The following is a 12306-nucleotide window of genomic DNA, read 5'->3' as shown; positions in this document are numbered from 1 at the left end:
GCTTCTCCTCTTAGGCTTTATAGCCACCCATGGCACTACATATAAATTGATAGGTGACTCATAAATCAGCTTATCAAGTGATTGTTATGTAATAGTTAAAAAGAATGATGGTGACTTACATGTGCCAATATGGGAAAAAAGTCCTAATTCCACTGTTAAATAATAAAAACAAATACTGATTCATTAGATACTATATGATGCTGTTTATGAAAATAAAATATCCTTCAATAGATAGATGATTGAGATAGATAGATAGCTGCATTTATAATTGTAAATATATAGGTATATTCACAAACTGTCTAGATCTATACTGCCCAATAAAAATATAACACAAGCAGCATATGCATTTTTAAATTTCCTAGTAGCCACATTTTAAAAAATAAATAAAAATCAGGTAAAACTAATTTTACCAAAAATTATATCTAGCCCAATATTTTATCATTTCAACAGGGAATCATTTTTTTAAAGAGTCAATGAGCTGTTTTATACCATTTTATTGTAACTATGTCTTTAAAATCTGGTGTGTATGGTATTGGTATAATAACAGAGACTCTGATCAATGGAATAGAATAGAGCACCCTGAAATCAACCCATGCACTTACTGCCATTTGATCTTCGACAAAGGCATCAAGTCTATTCACTGGGGTCGGGACTCCCTCTTCAGCAAAGGGTGCTGGGATAACTGGATATCCATTTGCAGGAGATTGAAACTAGACCCATACCTCTCACCATGTACTAAAATCAACTCAAAATGGATCAAGGATTTAAATATCTTGATTTCTTTGTCGCTTTTTCTACTACCATTGAGAACATTTAATCAATCATATAGTAGATATTCTCATTTAACCCTACTGTCCACTTCTCAGGGATCTTGCACAAAATCATTTACTAGCCCAAAATAGACAACCGTGGAATATTCAGAGAAACTACAATTAATGACTAATGAATTCTGCCATTTGCAGAAACGTGGATGAACTAAGAGAAAATCATGTTAAGTGAAATAAGCCAGGTATAGAAAGAGAAATACTTCATGTCCTCACACATGAATAGGAGCTGAAAAAAAGAAAGAACAAAAAAAAAAGAGAGAGAGAGAGAAAGAAAGGTACAACAATGATAATAATTCCTTGAACTTTTAAAAGAACACAAAAGACTCTGCCAGAGGTGGAAAAGGGGGAGGAGGAGAGAGGGTTAGTGAGAACTTGGCAAGGGCCACAAAAAATGATTATATTGTGTAATGTTGAATATACTAACTATCCTGATTTGAGAATCACATATTGCACACAGGTATTGATATTCAGTGCTGTACCCCACAGATATGTACCCTCTTTGGGATCTCTTCTGATTAGCTACAGAGAGAAACTTTCCATTCTTCTTGTCATTTTTTCATTCCTTAAATACTGGCTGTACGCCTACTATGTACCAGGCAGTTTGATAAATTCTGGGTTCCCAAAGCTGGAAATGATGCACTGGCCCCTGCCCTGATACAGTTTAGAGTCCAGTAGTTGAAGAGGCAGATAAAGAAGAGGACAATTAAATGACAAGATGGGGACATAGGGGAACATACAGAGACATATGGTGACATTCAGGGTGCACTGGGTGCTCTAAGCAGGGACACTTAATCCAAAAAGTATTTACATTGTGCAATTATAAAATTAAAAATAAAATAGAAGGCAATTAATGAAATGATTTTTGGAAATTTATTTTTCTTAACAGCTCTACAGGTTCTCTCTTTCCTTGCTTAGATCCCCTCTAGCTACAGGTTTCCCTGGGTGTTTCTCAAACTCTGGCTGAGATGGGGAGAGTGGGAGCGGGAAAACACACTAGCAGGAACAGGCAGAATCTAAAAATGGAGAGCAACAAAAGGTATCAGTAAAAGTTCTTCTCGAAGTTGTATAAGCCTTGAGTATCATGGCTTACAGCTGCCAGGATGAAAATATGTATGATCAATTTGTGTTTCAATTAAAAAATAAATTTAAAAAATCTTTTAAAAAATAGTTTTCCTACTCGGTAATCTGATTTCTGGAAATATTGAGGGTGGGCTTATTTGGGGTTAGGAGAAGATGAAAGAATGCACCTTGAATTTGTCCCAGAAAAACAAAATAAAACCATTCCAAGTAGAGAAAACATGGATAAAGGTGAGCAAAGCAGGTCTGCTGTCTGGGGGGGGAAGGAGTGCCTCTCCATCAAGCTCATGAGCAAAATCATTTGACTAATGAATCGTTCTGTGTGGTAATAAAGAAAGGCTTTTCCTCCTCTGAGTTTTCAAATTTGAGTTCTCAGGTGTTGCATACTTCCTTCACTCTGACTTCTGCACTCTCTTGTCTCAGGTGGTGTTCTTATTGGCTGGATTGGATGTATTGATCAAGGATTACCACTTTTTGGACACATTGCTCATCCTTATGCTGTTGGGCTGGTCTAATATTCCCTTCATATACCTGATAAGTTTCCTGTTTTCTAATAGTACCAGCGCCTACATCTTTCTCTTCATGTTCAGCCAATGTGCAGGGCTTTTTACTATGATTGTGGATATCATACTAAACACCATAGACGGTAAGTAAGACTTTCAAATAATTTCCCCTTCCCAGAGGCTTCCTGTGAATAAAGGAAAATGGGTTTGAAGATAAGAACATCATAAAGTTGTTTTGTTCTGGGATTCTGGGGAGAAAAAGCGCTTATGCTAGTTGTAAGTTAACAACCTTTTATTAAGTGCCATTAATATTATGGCATTATGAAAAAAAACATCATGGCATTATGTACAGTGCAATGCAAAACAAAATATGCCACTAACATTGTCACTAAACCAGTCCCCTTCCTTCAGGGACTTGTTTGCCCAGGATTTGTAGAATACTGATCATTATAATTTTCTTCTCTGATTATGATATTCAAGGAGAGATTTGCAACAATTACAAATAGTAATGTTTTAGAATACAGACTGCTGCTGCTCCTTTATGAAATCACCCTGTAAATATTAATTCAATCTGTGATAATAATTCAGGAAGCTTGATCTTGCAGAAACTGAGAGGAATAGGCTTCCAACCTATTTCCTGGCGTCTTGGCCTCCCACAAAAGAGGATATGGAAAAATCGGAAGCCTGTGCATTGCTGGTAAGAATGTAAAAATGATGTAGTTGCTGTGGAAAACAGTTTAGTAGTTTTTTAACAGATTAAACAGAGAATTACCATATGACCCTGCCACAGAATTGCCATATCTACTCCTAGGCATATAAAAGATATTTGTGCATCAATATTTATAGCAGCATTATTCCAAATAGCTAAAAGGTAGAAACAATCCAAATGTCTATCACCAGACGAATGAATACACAAAATGTGGTATGTACATACAATGGAATATTATTCAGCCATAAGCAATAATAAGTAATAAGTTTTTTATATATGCCAGTTACATCATGGATAAACCTTGAAAACATTATGCTAAGTGAAATAAGTCAGATATAGTACAAATATTGTATGATTCAACTAATATGAGGTACCTAGAATAGGCTAATTGAATTGAGTTAGACAGAAATAGAATAGAGGTTACTGGAGTCTAGGGGGACAAAAGTAGTAGCAGTTATTTTTTAATGAGTATAGAAATTTTGTTGGGAAGGATGAAAACATATTGGATACAAAAAGTGGTAATAGTTCCACAACATTATAAATGTATCTAATACCACTGAGTTGCATTCTTACAAGTGGTTAAAATGATAAATCTTATGTATATTTTACCACAATAAAAAAAGATATTTTAACAATTTTATAACAGTTATTTTTTGTAGATACATCAGTTTAAGAATGTCTCATTCATTTTCAAGTTTAAGAGTTTTTATAATGCATGGGTTTTGAATTTTAAGAAATAGTTTTTCTCTTGCATTAGTGAGCTGATCATATAGTTTTTCTTCTTTGTTTTAATGTGGAGATATTCACTATTTTTAAATTTTAAACTAATCCTGTATTTCTGTAATAATTAATCTTTGTTGTATTATCCCTTGTTATACATTTTAGATCTAAGTTGTTAATATTTTGTAAGGATGTTTTGTATTAATGTTCATTAGGCAAATTGACCTGTAATTTTCCTTTCTTAAAATATTCTTAGATTTTAGTATTTATCATTATTTTGGCCTCATACAAAAAGTTAGGAAATGTTCCCTTCTATTCACTAGATATTTTAAAATATAAGATTGTTGTTCATTAGGCAAATTGACCTGTAATTTTCCTTTCTTAAAATGTTCTTAGATTTTAGTATTTATCATTATTTTGGCCCCATACAAAAAGTTAGGAAATGTTCCCTTCTATTCACTAGATATTTTAAAATATAAGATTGGTGTTATTTCCACTTGAGTTTGGGAATGAGTCAAGGATGCTATCATTTCTATGTTCAACAAGACACTGGAGGTTTTATTCACTGCAATAGCAAGAAAATAATAAAGGTATAAGTATTGGAAAGGAAAAAGTAAAACTCATTATTTGCAGATGGCATTATTCTATACATAGAAAAGCTAAAATATTACAGAAAACCTCTGAGAATTAATAATGAATTTTGAAAGGTTAGTGAATACAATTAATATACAAAATAGATTTTCTTTAGAAAATAAAACAAGAGGATAAAGACTTAAAGTTGCATTTTAAGAGGGGTTAGGGAGAAATTGGGTAATGGACACAAAGAATAATTACAATTTGTAATGACAAACATGCTAATAATACTGATTTGATCATCACTCATTGTGCACAAATACTAATAGTCAATTCTGTACCCCATAAATGTACTACTTATAAATGTGGAGGACTTAGACCTATTCTCCCACACATAACAATTACAAACTATGGACACAATTTTAAAAATCTGAAGGCACTTCACAATAAACAAAAGTAGGAAGAAATTGGAAGAAAGTTCACACTTGGAATGAAAAAGTATTGTGTGAGTTTCCCATTTTTTTTGCTTTTGTCCTAGGACAGCCATAGTTTGGAGATGTAGGGTAGCTGAATTCTGATAGAAACTTGCAAGCTTAGGTTGAGAAATCAGAGGACATAATTTGAGACGATCACAGAGGCTTAGAAGTGGAAAAAAGGAGCACATCAAAAAGGGAATCTCCATATTTTCTATATAAAATATGCCCGTCTAGACCTCTGCTGACTCCCAGACCATGCAAGTGCAAGGGAGAATACAAGAATTCTAACAGAGAATAAAACATGTACTGATTTTTGAGTTTGATTTCAGTAAAATTAGCTGCTTGCTAAAGCAATTTACTCAGATGAAAATAAAAGAATCCAGAGCTGTGACAACATGACAGTCAAAATGTCCAGAATGCAATCCAAAGTTATTTGACATATAAGGAATGGAAAATGTGACTCATATTGAAGAGAAGAGAAAATAAAAAAACACAAATATTGGAATGAGGAGAAAAGGATTTTTTTTTTTTTTGTCTTTTTCCGTGTCCGGCAACGGATCGCAACCCTCAGTGTCGCCCCCGTACCGGACCGGGACCGGCAACAGGATCGCAACCCTCGGTGTTGCCCCCGCACCTCGCTCAGCCAGTGAGCAGGAACCGGTCTGTATGTGGGATCCAAACCCTCCACGGGAGCGCCGCCGCGCTTCCCAAGCGGCGCACTAGTGCAGTGCGCCACCTGGCCAGCCCAGAAGAAAAGGATTTTAAAACAGTTATTATAACTATGCTGAAGGTTGTAAAGGAAATGAATCTATTAATGAATGACAAAAGGAAATTTCACAGGGACATAGAAACTATAAATTGTTAAAATTGTAAAAGTAAAATAAAATATCACTGAATGGATTTCACAGCATTTTGGAAATTATATAATATACAAATACTTTGAAAAATGGCCAATTTGGATTATCCAATCAGAAGAATAGAAAGAAAAGAGAGATTGGAAAAAAAAGAATGAACAGAGCCTCATGACCTGTATGCCCATCTCAAAAAGTCTATCACATATGTAATGGAGATCCAGAACAAGAGGTGGAGAAGAACGGCAAATAAAGGTATTTGGAGATCTATGGATTAAAGTTTCCTCAATTTTGTTAAAGATAGAAAATTAAGACTGAAGGAGCTCGGTGAAACCCAAGCAGGATAAATACAATGAGCACCACATATGAGCTATTCAATTAACCCCCCGATAAAGTTAAGAAAGAAGGAATATATGAGCAAGTAATAAATAGGACAGACAAAAAACAAATAGAAAAGATCGGAAATAAATCTAAAAGTATCAATAACTACATTGAATATAAACTGTCTAATCATCCCAATTAATAGGCAGACGGTGTAATGTGGATTTTTTGCATGACTCAAGAGACACATTAAAGAGAGAGATTAAAAATTAACTATGAAACAGAGATAGTATTTTTAAAAAGTGTAAGAAACCTGAAATGACTGGATGAACTTCACAATCAGTAGTTGAATTTTTTTTTTTTTTTTGTCTTTTTTTATCTTTTTCCGTGTCCGGCAACGGATCGCAACCCTCAGTGTTGCCCCCGTACCGGACCGGGGACCGGCAACGGGATCGCAACCCTCGGTGCTGCTCCCGCGCCTCGCTCAGCCAGTGAGCGGGAACCGGTCTGTATGTGGGATCCGAACCCTCAGGCGGGAGCGCCGCCGCACCTCCTAAGCAGCGCACTTATCCAGTGCACCACCGGGCTGGCCCAGTAGTTGAATTTTTAACATGTCTTTCAATAACATGAATTACTAGGCAATAAATTCATTAAGGACAAAGAAGGTCCAAGCTGCTTAGTAAATGCCTTATTTAATTGACATGTACAGAACACTATATCCAACAACTACAGAATATAATTCTTCCTTTGTTATATAGAACATTCATCTAAATAAAACATTCTAGTTCATAAAATAATTCTCAATAAATTAAAAATTACTGAAATTATTTAGGGCTGATCCTTGACAAAAACGAAAATACATTAAAAATCAATTATATATATATATATATTATATATGTTTATACACATACCCACATATATACATACATACTGTTTGGTTGTTTGTTTTGTTTTGGTGAAAAGGGAAAGCAGCTTTATTCAGGAGCACTGGTAACCTGAGGAGACGGTAGGCTAGCCCATCTGAAAGGCTCAGCTTTACCGAGGATTTTGTTTTGTTTTGTGTTTTTGAAACATAATTGAATATACGTATTTGTGGGGAACAGAGTTGAATATCAAAACATGTGTGCAATATGTGACGCTCAAATCAGGATAGTTAGTGTATTTATTATTACAAATTAGTATATTCATCATTAGAAGTTAGTATATTCATCTTTACAGAACAATCATTCTTTGTGTCCATTAACCAATATTTCACTATCCACCCTCCCCTCCCTCTTTTCCACCTCTAGTAACCACAGTTCTGTTCTCTCCTTTTGAAATTTCATTGTATTATTGTGATTGTTGTTCCTTCTTTCAATAAGATATATTTTTAAGGCCTTCAAATGTTGGGTAATTAAACATTCCACTCCTAAATAACACATCATCACAGCAGAGTACCAAGAGAAATTTAAAAATTACTTGAATGTGACAATAAAATTCAGCATATCAACTTTTGGTAAAAGTTTAGCTTTAAATGGTTATGTTAGAAAAGATTAAAACATTAATTCTTGGAAAATATAAACAAAATTGATAAACCCTTAGATAAACCAACCAAGAAAAGAAAGAACACAAATTACTAATATCAGGAACAAAAGAGGAAACACTACCATAGATCCTCCAAACATTAAAAAGGCAATAATGGAATATCATGGACCACTTTATGCCAACAAATTCAACAACTTAGATGAAATGCAAAATTACTTTTAAAATGTGATATGCCTTGATTCTTGGTTAAATAGAAAATCCTACAATTACAGTTTTACTGCAAGGGATACCAATCAGGAAGGGTCAAACAGAAGAGAGGCATATGTCAAGGTAGGGGTGAGGTGGGGAGAGTGTGCAGAGTTTCCATGACCTCCGCAGGCATTCCTCCCTCTCACCACATTGACATGCTCAACTCAAAAGTTTCTTGAGCCTTGTGGTTTCAGGGTTTTAAATAGGCGTCATGTTGCCATGATTGATTAAGTCATTGGCTATGTGATTGAACTCTATTTCTGGTCCCTCTCCTCTCCCCAGAGGTAAGGGGATAGGGCTGAAGGTGCAAGCCTTTTAATTACCTGCTTGGTTTTTCACCTGTTGAGGATCACCAGCCTCATCCTCAGGCTATCTATGGGCTGCCACATGTCACCTCATTATTATAACCTTGGGTAAGGTTCAAAGAGATTCATTACAGGTACTAAAAGATACTCCTTATAGTGCATAAAATTTCAATTTTAGAAACTCTGTGTCAAGAATTGGGGACAAAGATCAAATATACTTTTTATTGTACCACATCTCCTATATACAAAAGAATCTGAATTTGTTATCAAAACTTCCCCAAGAAAACATTCCAAGCCCATATCATTTTGCTGGTACATTCTTATAAACTTTTAAGGGAAGAAACAACAATACTACACATAATCCTTCTGAAAATAAAGGAAGAGAGAACACTTCCCAACTCACTCCATGGTGTTAGTAAAAACTAACAGAACTGTATATTTGAAACTAGAAAAGTATACTCGTAAGTACCTAGACAAAGAAAAAATCAAAATGAAAATTAGGAAATATATGGAGCTGAACCAAGAAAAAATACTGTGCAACTAATTGGTACCTAAGATAAATTTATAGCTTTAAGTTACAACATTAGAGGGAAATGAATAGCTAAAAATTAACTACCCAAGAACCTAGTTTATCCAACAGAATAAGTCTAAGAAAAGTAGAAGGAATTATATAAGAAAGATTAGAGTAGAAGTTAAAGAAACAAAAATATGAGAGAATACCAAAAGAGCCAAAAATGTGTTCTTTGAAAGGATTATAACATTCACACAACTCTGGTAAGTTGATAAAGAAAAAAAAAAGTCCAAATAATGAGTATTAGGAATAAAATGGAAGCATAAATGCATACATTAGTTCAAAAAGATATGCTAGATAATTCTAAGGTAACACATTTAAAAATTTGGAATAATTAGATACAATTATGTAAAAAAAACCTTCCCAACACTTACTTAAAGAATTTTAAAATGTAAATGATCCTGTGCATCATTTGAGAAATTAAATCATTAGTTAAAACTCTTTCCAAAAAGAAAACTTTAGGTCTCTATTGCTACACTAGTAAGCTTTATGAAACATGCAAATTTTTTTTTAAAAGCATGTAATTCTCAAATAATGCCAACTCTTCTTGAGGACATGGTGAAAACAGCTTCTCTACTCATTCTGTGAAGTTAATATAACTTTGACTGCATAAATAGTTAAGAATATAGAAGAAAGGAGAATTATACACGAATATCATTCATAAATATATGATAAAATATTTTTTATCTCTTTCCCACTGTTGAGTCCCAGGCTAAATTCCTATCACAACTTTGCTTCTTTACTGATCATGTAGAATAAGAAATGTGAGAAATAATAAGTATTGGTTTCCTGTTCGCATTAGAAGACAGGAAGGCAGATCATGTGAACATCACTGTTCTCAAAATGATTTTCCAAAACTGTAATTATCAACACAAACTGCATTTTAAGACATCAGCGGTAGTATACTTGATGGCAAGAGACTAAAGTTTTGTGAGAATAGTATTGTGGCTTTGTAATTTTCTTAGTTTAATTTGATTAACTTGGGGAGATTTTGTTTTCCTGGGACAGTTTATTTCATATAAAGCATGTTAACGTTATCATCTTTTAAATCACAGGCATAAGATATAAAAACACGATACTTAATTCATTTATGCTGTTACCCATTTATAACCTTGGAATGAGCATAAGCAAGTACTGTGACATCCAACAGTTTAAGAAACTGTGTTCCTCCATGAATATTGTTTCTAACTCCACAGCTTGTAGTAAAGATGAGTATCTGGGGCTCTCCAAGGCTCATCAGAGATGCTAGTAACCGATTACCTGTTAACTAGTGGTCAATTCTTTGTTTTATCTGAATAACTCTGAAACATTGTTGTAAGTCTTTACAATAACACATCAAGCTATGTGCTATCTTCATCTTGAGGAAACTAAAGCTTACACAAATGTAAGTAACTTTCCCTATGTCACACAGTTTATACAAGACATAGCTGAGATTCAAAGCCTATTCAATACGTAAATGTACATATTTCATTTCTTTATTGGAAAGAATGTTCATGGTAAGTGTCTATATTGTAATTATACTGTATTTACATTTCTTTTATCCCTTTCCACCTGTACTGGATTGAATTGTGTCCCACCCACCCCCAAACTCACTGAAGGTCGAATTGTGTCCCCCAAGTTTTATGTATTAGAAACTTGGCCTTCACTGTGACTGTTAATAGGGTGGGAAATCCTATTATGGTAATTGAAAGATGGAGCCTTGAAGAGGTGATGGGATTGTAGCACTGGGCAATAGTGAATGGATTAATAATTGTGGGCAGGGGCGTGGTTCTGAGGACTTTAAAAAGAGTGTGAATGAGGAGGTTAGTCTCTCTGCTCTCTCTGCTTCCACCATCATGCAATGTGAGACCCCGGGTCACTGTTGCCGCCAGCAGGTGGACTTTGGACTTCCCAGCCTCAGAAACTGTAAGCAATAAATTTTGTTTTTCTTTATAAGTCACCCAGTTTCAAGTATTTTGTTATAAGCCACAGAAGTGGACTAATACACCCCCAATACAATAGTTTTTGAGGGAAGGTGCCAAATTAATGTTAAATTCTTCATTGTCTAATATGGGGTCTGGCATATAATAGATAAACAAATGTTTGTTGAATGAGTAGTTAAAGGTTGGAAGTAGTTATTTTGGTGGCAAAGAGTGCTAAAATGGAAAAGGGAACCAGAAATGAAGGCAGGAGAAAGGATAACAATATACTGAAGAGGAAGGATTGAACATTTGCTTTTACGTTGCAAATCCCTAATGGTAGCCCTGTGCCAATTACTGTATGTCTGCAGCATTTTCACATTAGTAAGGATGAGAAGATGTGGAAAGGGGATGGAAACTTATTGATAGTGTAAGCCAGGTTCTACATATTATAGTCGCTGATGCGTTCATGGGGCAGCACAGAATTCAAGCACTTTTACCCCAAATGCAGTCATACCAATAAACTTAAGTGGATGGGGTTCAGGGGAAAGATTGAGAGGAGAGAGATTACATGTAAAATCTAGTGAAATGAAAAGTCATGTTAAGATGTCAACCATGTGTGTTGTTTCCAAGCCCAGCACATGAAATATAGCCAAAACAGTTTAAAGAGTCAATGAGAGTGTAAGAGACATGAGGGATATGCCTTTAAAAGCCATAAGGTTTATAAATTCATAAAAGGGAATTAGGAAATTCAAAGCTTTTATTCTTCTCAATTTTAGCTTCAAATTTCCTAATTCCCTTTTATGAATTTATAAACCTTATGGCTTCTTTGGCATATCCCTAAATTGAGAGGAATAAAAAAAGAAATAGATAAATCCACAATTATTGTTGGTGATTTCAACACTCTTCTCTCAAAAGAATTGACAGAACGAAAAGTCAAAATCAGAAGGGAATTTTTTTTAAAAGAAAATAAATTTGAAAAAAAAATAAGAAGGGATATAAAAGGTTTGATTAATTCTTCAAACCAACTGGAACAAATTGACATTTTCAAAATGCTCCATCCAACAGCAGCAGAATATGTATTTTTTACAAGTGTAAGTGGAATATTATAAATATAGACCACAAAACAGATTGCCTCAATGAATTTAAAAGGTCTGAAATGACTGTATTTAATTTTTTTTATTAAAACATAGTTGATTGTAAATATCTGTGGGGTACAGCATTGAATATCAACACCTGTGTGCAATATGTGATGCTCAAATTAGGATAATTACTATATTCAACATTATGCACTATAATCAATTTTGTGGCCCTTTATTTATTTCTCGCTAACCCCCCTCTCCCTCCCCTTTTCCCACCTCTGGTAACCTCAGTTCTGTTCTCTCCTTTTTTCCAAAATACTTAAAAAACTAAAACTGCTTTACAGCAGTTGGAGTGCAGCTACAGATAAAATATAATGTATTTAAATTTTAAAACTGAACCAAAAATATTGCTACTTACATAGGTATTTTTAATTTGTTGTGTTATAATTAGGTGCATTTCCATATAACATTTTAATTTTAAAATTTTTTAAAGAAAAAAGGGAGAGTTTGTCATCTTCACATCTCTCATGAGCTTGCTGTTTTCCCTATCAGGAGTTCAGAACTTTGTAATTATTAACTCTTTCTTATAAGTCATTGGAACAAAAGTGTTAGCTCTTGGG

The 12306-nt window shown here is 34.3% G+C and overlaps 1 protein-coding gene across 1 annotated transcript in view; it reads left to right on the top strand.

Annotated features, from left to right (window-relative positions):
- The window catches only part of LOC103606560 (ATP-binding cassette sub-family A member 3-like), a 67600-nt gene that overhangs the window by 34111 nt on the left and 21183 nt on the right, over positions 1–12306 (top strand). Inside the window, exons 4-5 of the mRNA XM_008591137.1 lie at positions 2328–2550; positions 9762–9908. Of these exons, the coding sequence (XP_008589359.1) occupies positions 2328–2550; positions 9762–9908 (370 nt within the window). The remainder of the gene's footprint in view (positions 1–2327; positions 2551–9761; positions 9909–12306) is intronic.

This window comes from Galeopterus variegatus, unplaced genomic scaffold (assembly GCF_000696425.1).
Source record: "Galeopterus variegatus unplaced genomic scaffold, G_variegatus-3.0.2 Scaffold6687, whole genome shotgun sequence".
Taxonomy (NCBI): domain Eukaryota; kingdom Metazoa; phylum Chordata; class Mammalia; order Dermoptera; family Cynocephalidae; genus Galeopterus; species Galeopterus variegatus.
The sequence above is the reverse complement of the archived record's forward strand: the minus strand, read 5'-3'. Positions and strand labels throughout refer to the sequence as shown.